The sequence below is a fragment of the Salvelinus namaycush genome, chromosome 3 (assembly GCF_016432855.1).
Source record: "Salvelinus namaycush isolate Seneca chromosome 3, SaNama_1.0, whole genome shotgun sequence".
Classification (NCBI taxonomy): Eukaryota; Metazoa; Chordata; class Actinopteri; order Salmoniformes; family Salmonidae; genus Salvelinus; species Salvelinus namaycush.
In genome coordinates, this window is record NC_052309.1 from 10398025 (window position 1) to 10417302 (window position 19278).

Below are 19278 nucleotides of genomic sequence, written 5' to 3' on the forward strand. Positions count from 1 at the left end.
CCTATATAATGACAAAGCAAAACAGGTTTCATACATTTTTACAAATGTATAAAAAAAACATGTACTGAAATATAACATTTACATAAGTATTCAGCACTCAGTACTTTGTTGAAGCACCTTTGGCAGCGATTACAGCCTTGAGTCTTCTGGGTATGACGCTTCAAGCTTGGCACACCTGTATTTAGGGAGTTTCTCCCATTCTTCTCTGCAGATCCTCTCAAGCTCTGTCAGGTTAGATGGGGAGCGTCGCTGCACAGCTATTTTCAGCTCTCAAGAGATGTTCGATCGGGTTCAAGTCTGGGCTCTGGCTGGGCCTCTCAAGGACATTCAGAGACTTGTTCCAAAGCCACTCCTGTGTTGTCTTGGCTGTGTGCTTAGGATCCTGAGTGCTCTGGAGCAGGTTTTCATCAAGGATCTCTCAGTACTTTTCTGTGTTCATCTTTCCCCTGCCGCTGAAAAACAATCCCAAAGCATGATGCTGCCACCACCATGCTTCACTGTAGGGATGGTGCCAGGTTTCCTCCAGAGAGTCCTTTAGGCGCCTTTTGGCAAACTCCAAGCAGGCTGTCATGTGCCTTTTTTACTGAGGAGTGGCTTCTGTCTGGCCACTCCACCATAAAGGCCTGATTGGTGGAGTGCTGCAGAGATGGTTGTCCTTTTGGAAGGTTCTCTCATCTCCACAGTGGAGCTCTGTCAGTGACATCTGGTTCTTGGTCCCCTCCCTGATCAAGGCCCTTCTCCCCCTGATTGCTCAGTTAGGCGGGGCCGCCAGCTTTAAGTCTTGGTGGTTCCAAACTTCTTCCATTGGAGGCGTGTCTTTTGCGAATGATGGAGGCCACTGTGTTCTTGTGGACCTTCAATGCTGCAGACATTGTTTTGTTACCTTTCCCTAGATCTGTGCCTCGACACAATCCTGTCTCGGACCTCTACTTACAATTCCTTCGACATCATGGCTTTGTTTTTGCTCTGACATGCACTGTCAACTGTGGGACCTTTTTATATAAACAGGTGTGTGCCTTTCCAAATCATGTCCAATGAATTGAATTTACCACAGGTGGACTCCAAGTTGTAGAAACATCTCAAGGATGATCAATGGAAACAGGATGTACCAGAGCTCAATTTCGAATCTCATATTAAAAGGTCTGAAATACTTATGTAAATAAGTTATTTGTTTATTTTTTAAATGTGCAAAAATTCTAACCTGTTTTCGCTTTGTCGTTATGGGGGTATTGTGTGTAGATTGATGAGGGGGAAAAACATATTTAATCCATTTTAGAATAAGGCTGTAAGGTAACATATGGGGAAGGGGTCTGAATACTTTCTGAATGCGCTGTAGATACAAAAGTATGTGGACACGCCTTCAAATGGGTGGATTCAGCTTCTTCAGCAACACCCGTTGCTGACAGGTGTATAAAATCGAGCACACAGCCATGCAATCTCCATATACAAACTTTGGTAGGAGGATGGCCTTACTGAAAAGCTCAGTGACTTTCAATGTGGCACTGTCATAGGATGCCACCTTTCCAACAAGTCACTTCGTCAAATTTCTGCAATCCTAGAGCTGCCCTGGTCAACTGTATGTGCTGTTATTGGGAAAGTGGAAACGTTTAGGAGCAACAACATATCAGCCGTGAGGTGGTAAGCAACATAAGCTCACAATGGGACCACCGAGTGCTGAAACACGTAGTGCGTAAAAATCGCCTGTCTTCGGTTGCAACCCTCGTTACCAAGTTCCAAACTGCCTTTCGAAGCAATGTCAGCACGAGAGCTGTTCATCGGTAGCTTGATGAAATGGGTTTCCATGGCCGAGCAGCCTCACACAAGCCTAAGATCACCATGCGCAATGCCAAGCGTCGGCTTGTGTGGTGTGAAGCTCTGTGCCATTGGACTCTGGAGCAGTGGAAACGCTTTCTCTGGAGTGATGAATCACACTTCACCATCTGGCAGTCTGACGGACGTAACCGCGTGTGGCCGTTGCCAGGAGAACGCTATCTGCCTGACTACATCGTGCCAACTGTAAAGTTTGGAGGAGGAGGAATAATTGTCTGGGGCAGTTTTCCATTGTTCGGGCTAGGCCCCTTAGTTCCAGGGAAGGGCAATCTTAATGCTACAGCATACAATGACATTCTAGGCTATTCTGTGCTTCCTACTCTGTGGCAACAATTTGGGGAAAGCCCTTTCCTGTTTCAGCATGACAGTGCTCCCGTGCACAAGGCGAGGTCCAACCGGTTCGACAATTTTTAAACGTGTCTTTAAGCTCACTGTTTGATGAATTAAGACACAAATGACTCGAGGGAGCCAGAGATCAGTAAAAAAACCTATACATGTCCCGACCATTCTCCTCCTGCCCCGCTGGCTTTCCCAGATTCTGCCGTTACTCTCCTGAAGTTGCCAGTAATAGGCTACACAAGGAATCGGGAAACTGTGTCGTGTGGAATGCCAATTTATCTTTTTATTTATCTTACCATTTTTACCGATGTGCGTGCAAATTATGGTTTTCAAATGCACATTTTCATTTAATTTATAATACCGTCTTATCTTAAAATCATTGTCATGAGGTTAATGGAAATTCTATCCAAATCTAAATGAAAATGATACAATCTTAAAAGTTAATTCTATTGCCATTGCCAGCTATGCAAAAATAGCCTACATAAAGCCAACAAATAACTGCAGCCTGTGGGTAGAAAACATCCTGATTTAAAAAATACGTGTCTTTATAAATCACATTGGCTACACATGGCCTGTCTGCAACAAACATGAAATATTGTATCAACTATTCATTTCGGTCCAGCCTGAAGCTTGCACTAGCAAATTTGCAACATTGTGTAAAATATTCTGGGCCTTCAGTTTCCAGCACCAGTGAGCTCGGAACAGACACAGTTGTAGGCTATTTGTGCAAGGGATAAGAAGCAGTGCTTGACTTGGGCAGGAGCTCACCAGAGCTGAATACCAACACCACCTCAAATGTTCTACTGCTTGAGCTCCTGTTCCTCTTATTGAAGCTCCTGCACCTAAATATAAACCGTACCAGCACCCGAAATGAGTACCGCAATCTTTCAGTCCAAGCCGAGCACTGATAAAATAAGCCCACCTGATTACTTCTTATGGCGTTTTAACTGGATCAGAGCGTTACATTTTTCCCTTTCACCCTGAGTGGTTATTGAAAGGCAGAGGGCTGGATAGATGTTTTCAAATACATTCAGGAACTATTATCATTCTCAATGGATGTAAAAACAGACTTTGTTTGCTTGCTGTTTGAGTTGAAGAAAACATTACTTTGAGAAGCTCCACAGCTCATTAGTGGTTGTGGTTTAAGCCAATCAGAAATACTATCAGATCCCTATATTTACATGCAGGCCTACTTGTAAGCGTAATCGGGTGCGCGTCCATACTCATCGTTGTGCAAAGAAATGTATCCACTCCGACAATGAGAAGGGTAAAAGGAATTATATTGAATGCGTTAACAGAAATGACTGTAACCAAGAAAACATCAATTAAAAGAATGAATGGTAACTGTACTTCCGGTGATATATGTAACGGGGAATTAATATACAGTAACAATCAAACGCAAACAATTCACACAACAATGAAGTTATGAAACAATGAATGTACACAAATTGTTAGAGGAGAGTACATTTCTAGAGAGAAGTGTATCTGTGTACATGATCAATCCGACGTCAGCATTTACTGTGATATAGCCTCTGCAAAAGTCAGGGCATTTATACTTCTTGCGCTTTGCAGTGCAGAGCTGTTGTGAAGGAAGTTGTTTAGGATGTGAGTTTGTGTTTATATAGGATGTACCGCTCCCACCTACCATAAACCATGTCAAAGCGGAGCTACACACAGCCCTCCGCATTGTTGCGTTTAGAAGGGTCATGGCGATGCGGATATATTTGCTACTGCTCTACAAAAAACATCTTGGTCGACCAACAGCCTATCGACCAAACAATCGACCAGTTGACTAATTGGGGTCAGCCCTAGTGTGGAAGAACTTGACTGGTCTCCACAAAGCCCTGACCTGAATCGCCGTGTCTCCAGTAGAGGTCGACCGATTAATCGGAATGGCCGATTTTAATTAGGGCCGATTTCAAGTCTTCATAACAATCGGAAATCGGTATTTTTGGGCGCCGATTTTTTTTAATATACACTGCTCCAAAAAATAAAGGGAACACTTAAACAACACAATGTAACTCCAAGTCAATCACACTTCTGTGAAATCAAACTGTCCACTTAGGAAGCAACACTGATTGACAATAAATTTCACATGCTGTTGTGCAAATGGAATAGACAACAGGTGGAAATTATAGGCAATTAGCAAGACACCCCCAATAAAGGAGTGGTTCTGCAGGTGGTGACCACAGACCACTTCTCAGTTCCTATGCTTGCTGGCTGATGTTTTGGTCACTTTTGAATGCTGGCGGTGCTTTCACTCTAGTGGTAGCATGAGACGGAGTCTACAACCCACACAAGTGGCTCAGGTAGTGCAGCTCATCCAGGATGGCACATCAATGCGAGCTGTGGCAAGAAGGTTTGCTGTGTCTGTCAGCGTAGTGTCCAGAGCATGGAGGCGCTACCAGGAGACAGGCCAGTACATCAGGAGACGTGGAGGAGGCCGTAGGAGGGCAACAACACAGCAGCAGGACCGCTACCTCCGCCTTTGTGCAAGGAGGTGCACTGCCAGAGCCCTGCAAAATGACCTCCAGCAGGCCACAAATGTGCATGTGTCAGCATATGGTCTCACAAGGGGTCTGAGGATCTCATCTCGGTACCTAATGGAAGTCAGGCTACCTCTGGCGAGCACATGGAGGGCTGTGCGGCCCCACAAAGAAATGCCACCCCACACCATGACTGACCCACCGCCAAACTGGTCATGCTGGAGGATGTTGCAGGCAGCAGAACGTTCTCCACGGCGTCTCCAGACTCTGTCACGTGCTCAGTGTGAACCTGCTTTCATCTGTGAAGAGCACAGGGCGCCAGTGGCGAATTTGCCAATCTTGGTGTTCTCTGGCAAATGCCAAACGTCCTGCACGGTGTTGGGCTGTAAGCTCAACCCCCATCTGTGGACGTCGGGCCCTCATACCACCCTCATGGAGTCTGTTTCTGACCGTTTGAGCAGACACATGCACATTTGTGGCCTGCTGTGTTGCATATAATCTGACTGAGCATACACGTGACTGAGCATACACGTATCTGACTGAGCGGTGGTAGGCAGAAGCAGGCGCGTAAACATTCATTCAAACAGCACTTTCGTGCGTTTTGCCAGCAGCTCTTCGTTGTGCGTCAAGCATTGCGCTGTTTATGACCAAGCCTATCAACTCCCGAGATGAGGCTGGTGTAACCGAAGTGAAATGGCTAGCTGGTTAGCGCGCGCTAATAGCGTTTCAAACATCACTCGCTCTGAGCCTTCTAGTAGTTGTTCCCCTTGCTCTGCATGGGTAACGCTGCTTCGATGGTGGCTGTTGTCATTTTGTCATTGTGTTGCTGGTTCGAGCCCAGGGAGGAGCGAGGAGAGGGACGGAAGCTATACTGTTGCACTTGCAATACTAAAGTGCCTATAAAAACATCCAATAGTCAAAGGTTAATGAAATACAAATGGTATAGAGGGAAATAGTCCTATAATTCCTATAATAACTACAACCTAAAACTTCTTACCTGGGAATATTGAAGCTTCCGCAGTCAGCCCCCTCTTCAAAGGGGGAGACACTCTAGACCCAAACTGCTACAGACCTATATCTATCCTACCCTGCCTTTCTAAGGTCTTCGAAAGCCAAGTTAACAAACAGATCACCGACCATTTTGAATCCCACCGTACCTTCTCCGCTATGCAATCTGGTTTCCGAGCTGGCCTCAGCCACGCTCAAGGTCCTAAACCATATCATAACTGCCATCGATAGGAGACAATACTGTGCAGCCATATTCATCGACCTTGCCAAGGCTTTCGACTCTGTCAATCATCTCATTCTTATTGGCGGACTCAACAGCCTTGGTTTCTCAAATCTCATCTGGTTCACCAACTACTTCTCTGATGGAGTTCAGTGCGTCAAATTGGAGAGCCTGTTGTCCGGACCTCTGGCAGTCTCTATGGGGGTGCCACAGGGTTCAATCCTCGGGCTGACTCTCTTCTCTGTATACATCAATGATGTCGCTCTTGCTGCTGGTGCTTCTCTGATCTACCTCTACGCAGACGACACCATTCTGTATACATCTGGCCCTTCTTTGGACACTGTGCTAACTAACCTCCAGACGAGCTTCAATGCCATACAACACTCCTTCCGTGGCCTCCAACTGCTCTTAAATGCAAGTAAAACAAAATGCATCCTCTTCAATTGATCGCTGCCCGCACCTGCCCGCCCGTTCAGCATCACTACTCTGGACGGTTCTGACTTAGAATATGTGGACAACTACACGTACCAAGGTGTCTGGTTAGACTGTAAACTTTCCAGACCCACATTAAGCATCTCCAATCCAAGATTAAGTCTAGAATTGGCTTCCTATTTCGCAAAAAGCAACCTTCACTCATGCTGGCAATCATACCCTCGTAAAACTGACTATCCTACCGATCCTCGACTTCGGCGATGTCATTTACAAAATAGCCTCCAACACTCTACTCAGCAAATTGGATGCAGTCTATCACAGTGCCATCCGTTTTGTCACCAAAGCCCCATATACTACCCACCACTGCGACCTGTATGCTCTCGTTGGCTGGCCCTCGCTTCATACTCGTCGCCAAACCCACTGGCTCCAGGTCATCTACAAGTCTTTGCTAGGTAAAACCCTGCCTTATCTCAGTTCACTGGTCACCATAGCAGTACCCACCCGCAGCACGTGCTCCAGAAGGTATATTTCACTGGTCACCCCCAAAGCCAATTCCTCCTTTGGACATCTTTCCTTCCAGTTCTCTGCTGCCAATGACTGGAACAAACTGCAAAAATCACTGAAGCTGGAGACTCATATCTCCCTCACTAACTTCAAGCACCAGCTGTCAGAGCAGCTCACAGATCATTGCACCTGTACGTAGCCTATCTGTAAATAGCCCATCCAACTACCTCATCCCCATACTGTATTTATTTATTTTGCAACCCAGTATCTACTTGCACGTTCATCTTCTGCACATCTATCGCTCCTGTGTTTAATTACTATATCGTAATTACCTCGCCACTATGGCCTATTTATTGCCTTACCTCCCTTTTCTTACCTCATTTGCACACACTGTATATAGATTTTTTTTCCTACTGTATTATTGACTGTATGTTTGTTCATTCCATGTGTAACTGTTGTATGTGTCGAACTGCTTTGCTTCATCTTGGCCAGGTCGCAGTTGTAAATGAGAACTTGTTCTCAACTAGCCTACCTGGTTAAATAAAGGTTAAATAAAAAATAAACATTTGAACACCTTTGGGATGAATTGGAGTGCAGAATGCAAGCCAGGCCTAATTGCCCAACATTAGCGCCCGACCTCACTAATGCTCTTGTGGCTGAATGGAAGCAATTCCCGCAGCAATGTTTCAACATCAAGTGGAAAGCCTTCCCAGAAGAGTGGAGGCTGTTATCGCAGCAAAGGAGGGGACCAACTCCAAATGAATGTCCATGATTTTAGAATGTTCGATGCACAGGTGTCCACTCACTTTTGGCCATGTAGTGTATATCTCATGTACAATCTTTTTTAGGCTAAATATAAGCCCCACTAAGAATATTATTTAATCAAATAGTTTAACCTGCTTTTTTGTTTAAGTCTGTCTATGAAAATACTTCTTGAAGCAGGCATTATAGAAAAATGAACATAGGTCTCATACACAATCTCTCAAGCACAAGTCCACGTGCTAGTGAGTAGCCAGCTAATCTTTATACTTTATACTTATACTAAGTTTAGCCTACTTTGATCTATTTACTTGCGAACAAGGCAGAACAGTTGAATTATGAACACAGCCATCTCAACCATTTGAACAGCATGCTAGTCTGTCCAATTTGTTCAGATGTTGAAATAAATGACCTACCTCATTTTTCAGAATGAGAACAAGTTACCAATTCCTTATATAATTGTTTTATGCTTATTACACTTTTATAGAACAGACTAGACAGCTAGTAAAAGTCTTTGGCTAAAAAGCTGCTAGCGGTACTGCAACCTGAGCATTCATTTTCCAGAATCAATGTTCATTGATACTTTCGTTTTAGTAGTGTCTGTTCTGCGCACAATTTGAGTAGTTGAGACATAAAAAGGGTGTAGATAGAAAGGGTAACTTCTCTATTACAGTGTAATGTCTCAATGTGTTTGTGTCCATATGACCCATTCTGTTGGACCAAACCTCCAAATGCAAATAGCGAGTTGAAACCGCTTGACAGAGAGGAAGAAGTGATCTCTCAACTTTTGTTGTTGTGAGTGGCAGGGGGAGCGGCTTGGTGTGTGTGTGTGTGTGTGTAAACAGAGGAAGAGGCGAAGCGGGAGTTTTCACTCTCGCCAGAATCTGTCCCAAATAAGCCCAATGCGTTTCTATGGGCTTATTTTGGACCTAAGTTTGTCGCCTGCCTTTCAGCCTTTGGGACAACAACTCCCATTTATTAGGGTGGAAACATGAGCATCTCGTCATTATATTCAGATCTCTGGTATAAATGAGAAGGTGCACAGAAGGAGCGAAGGAGACGAGACCAAAAAGACAACATGGGAACAAGCGGACATAAACGAAAAATACAAAAAAACATTGTTTCTTGCCATGAAGGAATCTGGAAATTCGCACAAAAAAACATACATTCGACTTAATCGAATTAATTTGATGTATCGCTCAGTCTAACTTCTTCTCCTGTTCCACCTCACCTACAACATGGTCCTCAACCTGCTGAATAGCGACCAGTCTAACCTTCCTCTCTCTCTCCTCCCGCTCTCCACAGGGCTCAGCTGACCCTCTCAACAGTGCATTCCACCTCACCTACAACATGGTTCTCAACCTGTTGCGAGTGGAGGAGATCAACCCGGAGTACATGCTGGAGAAGTCTTTCTACCAGTTTCAGCACTACAGGGCTGTGCCCGGCGTTGTAGAGAGTGAGTGCAGACAACTTCTCAAGTCTAGTCCTATATGTAATTCTCGGATCCTCTTTAATAGGAATTCCCCTGCCAGTGGTGCTTTATTCAAATGAATTTACCAAGTTGATTCAATGTTCTGTTGATTTGGTCTGGCTAAGTATAGCAAAAGTAAAGTTTTGTAAATGCATGTTTTATCTTTGAGCATCTGAACTCTATACACTGAGTGTACAAAACATAAACACCTGCTCTTTCCATGACGTAGACTGACCAGGTGAATCCAGGTGATAGCTATGGTCCCTTACTGATGTCACTTAGGGCTGCGCGGTATACCGTATTTTACGAAATACCGGTATTGATGCACTGACCGCCAAGCAAGCATCTCAATAGTAGCAAGGTGTTCTTAATGTTTTGTACACTGTACATGGCAACCTCAGGTGCTATTTCTGTGTCGTTTGACCACCGCTGTGGACAATGTGTTAGGTTTGCTATGATCACCTTAGAATTAGAATAGAGTACGAGAATCCCCATTCTAGTTTTTCTCTGGGTATGATTGAACTCTGTTTTAACTCCACAGAGATGGGGAAGCTGGAGAAGATGTATAACGCCATAGAGATCCCCAACGAGGAGAGTGTGGTCACTTACTATAAGATCCGCCAGCAGCTGGCTAAACTGGGCAAAGAGATCGAAGAGTTTGTCCACAAACCCAAGTACTGCCTTCCTTTCCTCCAGCCTGGTAGACTGGTCAAGGTTAGAAACAAATAGCACTCATACCACAGCCAACACCACCAACTGAAATACTTACTATATAGCACAACCACACAGACAAAATGTGCTCCACCATTTCCCATCTACTTTGTCTTTATGTTCTGTTTAATAAGGCTTCCGCAAATAGGAAACATAGCAAAACTAAGTTAAGATAAGGAACTATTATGGTTATTGCTAAACATACAGATGTGCCTATTGAGTTGACCCTTTTTTACAGGTCAAAAACGAAGATGTTGACTTTGGATGGGGCGTGGTCGTTAATTTCTCAAAGAAGTCAAACGTCAAGGTAATATGGATAAATTCAGCAAAAAAAGAGACTTCCTCTCACTTTATTTTCAGCAAACTTAACATGTGTAAATATTTGTATGAACATAACAAGATTCAACAACTGAGACAAACTGAACAAGTTCCACAGAAATGTGACTAACAGTAATGGAATAATGTGTCCCTGAACAAAGGGGGGGGGGGGGTCAAAATCAAAAGTAACAATCAGTATCTGGTGTGGCCACCAGCTGCATTAAGTACTGCAGTACATCTCCTTCTCATGGACTGCACCAGATTTGCCTGTTCTTGCTGTGAGATGTTACCCCACTCTTCCACCAAGGTACCTGCAAGATCCCAGACATTTCTGGGGGGAATGGCCCTAGCCCCTCACGCTCCGATCCAACAGGTCCCAGATGTGCTCAATGGGATTGAGATCCGGGCTCTTCGCTGGCCATGGCAGAACACTGACATTCCTCTCTTGCAGGAAATCACGCACAGAATGAGCAGTATGGCTGGTGGCTTTGTCATGCTGGAGGGTCATGTCAGGATGAGCCTGCATGAAGGGTACCACATGAGGGAGGAGGATGTCTTCCCTGTAACGCACAGCGTTGAGATTGCCTGGAATGACAACCAGCTCAGTCCGATGATGCTGTGACACACCGCCCCAGACCATGACGGACCCTCCACCTCCAAATTGATCCCGCTCCAGAGTACAGGCCTCGGTGTAACGCTCATTCCTTCGACGATAAACGCGAATCCGACCATCACCCCATGTGAGACAAAACCGCGACTCGTCAGTGAAGAGCACTTTTTGCCAGTCCTGTCTGTTCCAGCGATGGTGGGTTTGGGCCCATAGGCGACGTTGTTGCCGGGGATGTCTGGTGAGGACCTGCCTTACAACAGGCTTACAAGCACTCAGTCCAGCATCTCTCAGCCTACTGAGCACAGTCTGAGCACTGATGGAGGGATTGTGCATTGCTGGTGTAACTCGGGCAGTTGTTGTTGCCATCCTGTACCTGTCCCGCAGGTGTGATGTTCGGATGTACCGTTCCTGTGCAGGTGTTGTTACACGTGGTCTGCCTCTGCGAGGACGATCAGTTGTCCATCCTGTCTCCCTGTTGCGCTATCTTAGACGTCTCACAGTACGGACATTGAAATGTATTGCCCTGGCCACATCTGCATTCCTCATGCTTCCTTGCAGCATGCCTAAAGCACGTTCACGCAGATGAGCAGGGACCCTGGGCATCTTTCTTTTGGTGTTTTTCAGAGTCGGTAGAAAGGCCTCTTTAGTGTCCTAAGTTTTCAGAACTGTGACTTTAATTGCCTTCCGTCTGTAAGCTGTTAGTGTCTTAACAACTGTTCCACAGGTGCATGTTCATTAATTGTGTATGGTTCATTGAACAAGCATGGGAAACAGTGTTCAACCCCTTTACAATGAAGGTCTGTGAAGTTATTTGGATTTTTACGAGTTATCTTTGAAAGACAGGGTCCTGAAAAAGGGACGTTTCTTTTTTTGCTGAGTTTATGTTGAATGTTATCAGAAAGTATCTTTGAAAACATAACATTTAGTATTTAAAGTAACTACAAAGTAGATATAGTTTATCGCTTGTGTTTTGGCCTTTGTGTAATGTACGTGTTGTCCTTCAGCTTAATGTCGTGCCCGTGTTGAGTATGTATGTTTCCTTCTCCAGGCCAGTACAGGTGATGCAGACCCTCTGTACGTGGTGGAGGTGCTGGTCCACTGTAGTCAGGAGAGTGTGAAGAATGCAGCTACAGAGGCTGCTAAACCTGCTGCCACTGGGGAGAACGGTGAAATGCAGGTGTGCATATGATGGGAAACGCCATGGCTCTGTCAGAAGTGGCACCCTATTCCCTAGTCTAGTGCACTACATTTGACCCTGTATGACCTCACACACGGTCAGAGACCCAATAGTTGAGAAATAGTCAATGTGTATGCATTGCTGTGACGACTGGACACTGTATACTCCTAGTTTGGTGGTCAGCAGTAGGATGGAATCCAACATGAATGTACACCACACACAATTATTATGGGAGGGGTTACTGTCCTTGAGACTGAAGGAAATCAAACATGGCCAAGGCGTTAGTGGTCAAACTGCTGCTGGGCTGTGTCCTAGAGAGCTTCCCTTCAACTTAAAGCAACAACCAGGGCCCCGTGTGGCTCAGTTGGTAGAGCATGGCTCTTGCAACGCCAGGGTTGTGGGTTCGATTCCCACGGGGGGCCAGTACAAAAAAAGTATGAATGTATCTACTTGTAAGTCGCTCTGGATAAGAGCGTCTGCTAAATGACTTAAATGTAAATGTAAACCACACAATTAAATGGAAAAATTTTGGCTATATTGCATCTCTATGGCATCATCTCTTGATTTTAAGAGAAATTTTCTAAAATGGTATCTAATTTACCGCCATCTAAGACGTTCCTTCATTCTCACATTGAAACATACCATACTGGTGTGGTTGGGAAAGATGCTCCTCGTTCAAAACATTTGGTTTGGTAACCCTCCATGTAATATAAACACCTATCAAACTCTTAGATCTCTTTCAGTTAAGAGTTCATATTCACACACACTCCCACAATGTTATTTTTTACTTGATTTCATTAGCTGTTGCTGCTGCACATTTGACTTACGTTTGCGTGGCTTAATGGACCAATAGAACAGCCCCAAAAGTACAAACCATGCCCACCACCTGGCCCTCCAGGCAGGTTAAAGCATACACTCAAAGTATTTGATAGATCTCAAGTGGTATTTGAACCCAGATCTACATAATTCCATGCATTAAAACAGCCTCTTCTGTTGCGGCACATGTTTCCTCCATTGTACGCTAGTCCCTTTAGAGTCCCAGTGTCTTGTTGTTTAGTTCTGTCAACCAGTCCTAAACGCCTGAGCTCTGTGTCTAGATCAAGAGTGCTTCAGCGGCCTGGCTGCCTCTTGTCTCATATTATCGCTGAGGAGCCCATAAACTCCAGCTGAAACACTTCCTGGTCCTGCTCTCTGGACTGGCTCCTGCTAAATGCGTTATGCTGCATTAGCTAGAAGTACAGGCTAGGGGAACAAGTTTGATTTAAACTGGAAAGGTTGATTAGTTGAATCAGGTGTTCTTCAGTTTGTGCCTAGATAAAGATCCCACAGACTTGTAGACATATCAGCAGTCAGGATAGCATTTTAGTGCTGTATTTGTGTTTAAAACCCCCATTTAAGTATTCAGGATCTCCTGCTGCAGTCGATGATGGCTACCATATTGGATACTAAATAGATACTAATATATTTAGAGATTAACTGTATACATAAAATAATATACTATTTGTCTTTGCGATCAGGTGGTTCCTGTGATGCTCCGCCTCCTGACCTCTATCAGTTCCGTCCGTCTCTACATCCCCAAAGACCTCCGGCCTTATGACAACAGACAAAGCATGCTGAAATCCATACAGGTGAGAGACACAGCCTTGTGTTCATCAATGCCTTTCTCAACCATTAACACTATTGCTCAAGCTACTCAGAAATCAGTTTTATTCCAAGAAAACAGGCTGGGACATTGGAGACGGTTATATATAGTTTTATTGTATTCTACTTTCATTAAAGCTGTTCTTATGCTTCATTTTCTGGTCCCTTCTCCACCACACAGGAGGTGCAGAAGCGCTTCCCAGACGGAGTTCCCCTGCTGGACCCCATTGATGACATGGGCATCAAGGACCCAGGCCTGAAGAAGATCATCCAGAAGGTGGAGGCGTTCGAACACAGGATGTACTCCCACCCCATGCACTCTGACCCCAGCCTGGAGGCTGTCTACTCCCTCTGCGAGAAGAAAGCCCTGGTGAGGATGGGTGGGGTGGTGTTATTTTGGATGGTTGGTTTGTTCATGTCCTGTAGGACCACACTGCAGTGTGTGTGGCAGGGAACCATACAACGTTCTGTCAGTAATGTACTGACATAAACAAGCACAGGATGAGTATCAGAGAAAAATAATATTGGATCTGGCTCTCATTCACTTACTCACATTTTGGCAGAACATTCAGCACCAAACGACTGTTCATCTTTTTAATTGACCTTTATTTAACTAGGCAAGTCAGTACAAATTCTTATTTACAATGACGCCTACCCCGGCCAAACCCGGGCGACATTGGACGCCACCCTATGGGACTCCCAATCATGGCCGGATGTGATGCAATATAAAATAATATAAAGACTTGTATTTCACTTACCCGTCTATCGTTAGCATCCTCTCATTTAGCTGTTGTCTATTATATTTTTCTGCAAGACTATCGTCCAAAATCGATATACTTGGACTTTGATTTCGTTTTTCCAATATTAGTAGCCATATTGTAAGTTAAACATTTGCAAAACACTTAGTATTCATAACTCACAGGTATGCGTAACGCGCTTTGCCATATTCTTGCATGAATGTCCAAGAGGAACTAGCCTCCTGGCGCGCAAGGTTTGCTAGACGATTGTGCGACGGATACTGGGTTTCCAGTATACTCTCATAAAGCCCAGCTCATTGGCTATGTAGCTAGCTTGGTTTGAACACGATTGGTGCTCGTTTGACAAAGTTAGTCAATCAAGTGAACACCGCCCGTGTCATCCCTTACTAAAATTGGTGTCCTATTGGATATACTAAATGCCGAACAATATAGTGAAGTCTGGTTATATTTTAGGGTGTCTGATTAATAAATAGGAATGTAATTTGACTGGTTGAAACAACGTTTAGCGTTAGATTTTCACAGATTCCTTTCTTTGCAAGTTGAAGGGGTGGTAATACAAAATCGATCGTGCATGCTATATGGCCCTTTTTAGTATATGATAACGACACGTTGTTTCTGGGACCCTTAGGATGACAAATCAGAGCAAGATTTCAGAATGTAAGTACATATTTCACCTTTAGATGTGAATGTATCAAACCTGTCGTGGTGAAGTGTTTTGTTTTGTGCTCTCCTCAAACAATAGCATGGTATTTTTCATAGTAATAGCTACTGTAAATAGGACAATGCAGTTAGATTAGCAAGAATTTAAGCGTTCGGCCGATATAAGACACTTATATGTACCACAAAAAAATGTTGTGCTAAAATCGGCTCACATGACATTGCGCTACATGATTTACAACTGTCCCGTTGACAGGAAACCAATCCTGAAGAAATTAACTTGTTAGGGATCAGCCGCGTTTTCTTTTCTAATTTCGCCTTAAATGACGTACCCAAACTTAACTGCCTGTAGCTCAGGCCCTGAAGCAAGTATATGCATATTCTTGGTACCATTTGAAAGGAAACACTTTGAAGTTTGTGGAAATGTGAAATGAATGTAGGAGAATATAACACAATAGATCTGGTAAGAGAAAAAAAAACTATTTTTGTTGTACCATCTCTGAAATGCAAGAGAAAGGTCACACATCTAGCCTTGAAGCTGGATGTAATTTAGATGGTGTCCACAAGAGGGCAACAGTGTTTGTGCAAAGTTTCAAACTGAATACTTGAAGAATGAGCAAGCTACATGACATTTAGAATGAAGTCACCCAGGTGTGTGTCACGATTTTCCCAAATGTACCCAAGTGGCTGAATTGGTAAATTGATACATTTTCAAGAACATAACTATAGAAAACATACAAAAATGCTATGCTAATAAAAAATACAAGTTTACGCACTCCCAGGAATGTCATACATTATGAATTATAAGCTTCTCTGCATAAAATGTACTAACAGGAGACCCAACAAGAATGCTGATCCAATGTCTTCAAACACAGGTGAAAGATAAGGGATAAGATGGGTCAAGTTAGCAGCCAACACTGATCTAATGTCATAAGTGTACACACCACAAGCACAAAGTAAAAAAATGACACATTATTTACAATGACTGGACTTACAACACACCCTCTACACAAGATTGTGCTGCTGGTCCCAAGTCCCTTTCAGCTGTAAAGCACTTACCATCTACTTGTAGGCTGGCTGGGTATTCACACCTCTAGATGGCCTGGCGGGGTTTTGTTGTGGAGCCAGAGAGCAGCAGTCAGACTAAGTGGGGGATGGAGGACTTGAATGTGGTCTCTTTGAAGTCAGTCTTTACCACTAAAAACAATCAGTAAGAACACAAGTTTACTTATTAGATTAAACCTTTTTTTTTTGCAATAAACTAAATAAATAACATCTATAAACATATATTATATTGAGTGGAAAACACTGTGGGGAAGGTTGTGTACCAAATCTTTGTCTTTTTAATTGGCTAGCTTTGAAATGCAGAGGAGTTTTCAAAGAAATAAGGAGGAAAATGAATATAGTTTTGCGGCCAGGTGCCTGTGAAAGCATTAGTGTTAAGTCCCAGCTGTAGTCCGACTTTGCTGGCTTGGTTATTATATTTTCCATTCCACACTGTCCTTTCTCCCAATTCAATTCCAGCACATATGGTGAATGTGTAGCCAGGCCGGTACAGTACAGCTCGGCTTGGTTAAAGTTAGCTCTGTAGTGTGAAACGGGCCCTACTCCTAGAACTGGCCTAGGTCATGACCTCTGTGACCTCTGCGCAATCGATGTATGTGAGATATATTACATATCTGTGCATGGGGAGGGACAAAGCCCTATAAACCAGATTACAAACACACTGTGTTTGATTTGGCATGACTTGAGAATTACAGTTACACAAGGTGTGTGACGGAGAGGAACAAACTGGCCTGTAAGACAGACCGAGACTGTTAACCAACACTGTTGGTCTCAGCTGTGTCCTGATTGGATTTCATCCCTCAGTTTGCAGCTTCAGTCATGCAAGGCAGCTTTGTGCTGTTTTACGGGCTCTTAACCAACTGTGCTATATTACATGCTCCCTACAGACAGTTTTTTTGCATTGTTTGTAACTTATTTTGTACATAATGTTGCTGCTACCGTCTCCACTGGGCTCCCGAGTGGCGCCGTGGTCTAAGACACTGCATCTCAGTGCAAGAGGCGTCACTACAGTACCTGGTTCGAATCCAGCCTGCATCACATCCGTCCGTGATTGGGAGTCCCATAGGGCGGTGCACATTTGGCCCAGCGTCGTCTGGGTTTCGCCGTCATTGTAAATAAGAATTTGTTCTTAACTGACTTGCCTAGTTTATATAAAGGTTTACTTTTAAAAAATACGACCGAAAGAGGTTCTGGATATCAGAACAGCGATTACTCACCTCGAACTGGACGAAGATTTTCTCTTTAACTTCTTCTGGCTGCAAGCCCGAGGCCGGCCACAATATGACAACAGCCACTTCAAGTGCAGGGCGCGAAATTCAAAATATATTTTTTAGAAATATTTAACTTTCACACATTAACAAGTCCAATACAGCAAATGAAAGGTACACATCTTGTGAATCCAGCCAACATGTCAGATTTTTAAAATGTTTTACAGCGAAAACAGCACGTATATTTATGTTAGCTCACCACCAAATACAAAAAAGGACAGACATTTTTCACAGCACAGGTAGCATGCACAAAGCCAACCTAACTAACCAAGAACCAACCAAACTAACCAACAAACAACTTCATCAGATGACAGTCTTATAACATGTTATTCAATAAATCTGTTTTGTTCGAAAAATGTGCATATTTCAGGTATAAATCATAGTTTACATTGCAGCTACAATCAGAAATTGCACCGAAAGCAGCCATAATAATTACAGACACCAACGTCAAATACCTAAATACTCATCATAAAACATTTCTGAAAAATACATAGTGTACAGCAAATGAAAGACAGGCATCTTGTGATTCCAGCCAATATTTCCGATTTATTAAGTGTTTTACAGCGAAAACACAATATAGCGTTATATTAGCTTACCACAATAGCCAGAAACACAAGCCAATTCCCAGTAGCAAAAGTTAGCGATCGTAACAAACCAGCAAAGGATATATAATTTTTGACTAACCTTGATATGCTTCATCAGATGACAGTCCTATAACATCAGGTTATACATACACTTATGTTTTGTTCGAAAATGTGCATATTTAGAGCTGAAATCAGTGGTTATACATTGTGCTAAGGTAGCATATTTTTCCCACAACGTCCGGATATTTTTCTGACACTTTTTCTGACACACATATTCTGACCAAATAGCTATTCATAAACATAACTAAAAAATACATGTTGTATAGGAAATGATAGATACACTAGTTCTTAATGCAATCGCCGTGTTAGAATTCTAAAAATAACTTCATTACGACATACAGCTTCGGTATAGCTAGAGAGTACCCAAAAGCTGGGCGCCAACGACTAGTTCACATGTACGACAGATATATGAAATAGCATCATAAAATGTTTCCTACTTTTGCTGATCTTTCATCAGAATGTTGGACAAGGGGTCCTTTGTCGGGAACAATCGTTGTTTGGATTTAGAACGGCCTTTTTCCCTCTCGATTTAGCAAGCACACTAGCCAAGTGGCACGAATCTCTCCATGTCAACAAACGGAAGAGAACGGAACACGGCAAAACTCCCGAAAAAATTTCAGTAATCTGATTAAACTATATTGAAAAAACATACTTTACGATGATATGGTCACATGTATCAAATAAAATCAAAGCCGGAGATAGTAGTCGCCTATAACGACAGCTTTTCATAAGGTAATCCCCGGTTCCTTCTCGCGCCTTCCTGAAAACAGGAAATGGGTGACACGTCATTCCAAGAGGATTTATTCCACTTCAGACCAAGATAAACACTCCATTTCTTCTCTCACTGCCTCTTGACATCCAGGGGAAGGTGTATGACGTGCATGTATACTAATACGTATCATGCCCATTTATAGGCAGGACCTAGAACAGAGCCTCGATTTCAGACTTTCCACTTCCTGGTCAGGAAGTTTGTGCCAAATGAGTTCTGTTTTACTCACAGATATAATTCAAACGGTTTTAGAAACTAGAGAGTGTTTTCTATCCAATAGTAATAATAATATGCATATTGTACGAGCAAGAATTGAGTACGAGGCCGTTTGAAATGGGCACCTTTTATCCGGCTACTCAATACTGCCCCTGCAGCCCAAACAGGTTAATGAGTCCGACGCGAAAGAGTACGATTTCTCCGAAACCAGGCCCAAATCCCCGTTATTCGGGTGACGAAAAGACGGGTACAGAGGGGGGAGATGGGGGTGTCTTGTGAGACTTTTGCGGCAAGTGGGTAACTCGCCTCTACCGTCCGATCTATTGGCCAACGTACAATCGCTGGAGAATGAACTGGGTTAGCTCTGTACGAGACTATCCTACTAACGGGACGTT

At 43.6% G+C, this 19278-nt stretch overlaps 1 protein-coding gene across 1 annotated transcript in view; it reads left to right on the forward strand.

Annotated features, from left to right (window-relative positions):
* Positions 1-19278, forward strand: part of LOC120044927 (exosome RNA helicase MTR4-like) — a 61257-nt gene that overhangs the window by 21074 nt on the left and 20905 nt on the right. Inside the window, exons 15-20 of the mRNA XM_038989667.1 lie at positions 8884-9034; positions 9591-9763; positions 9999-10067; positions 11737-11865; positions 13383-13493; positions 13688-13876. Of these exons, the coding sequence (XP_038845595.1) occupies positions 8884-9034; positions 9591-9763; positions 9999-10067; positions 11737-11865; positions 13383-13493; positions 13688-13876 (822 nt within the window). The remainder of the gene's footprint in view (positions 1-8883; positions 9035-9590; positions 9764-9998; positions 10068-11736; positions 11866-13382; positions 13494-13687; positions 13877-19278) is intronic.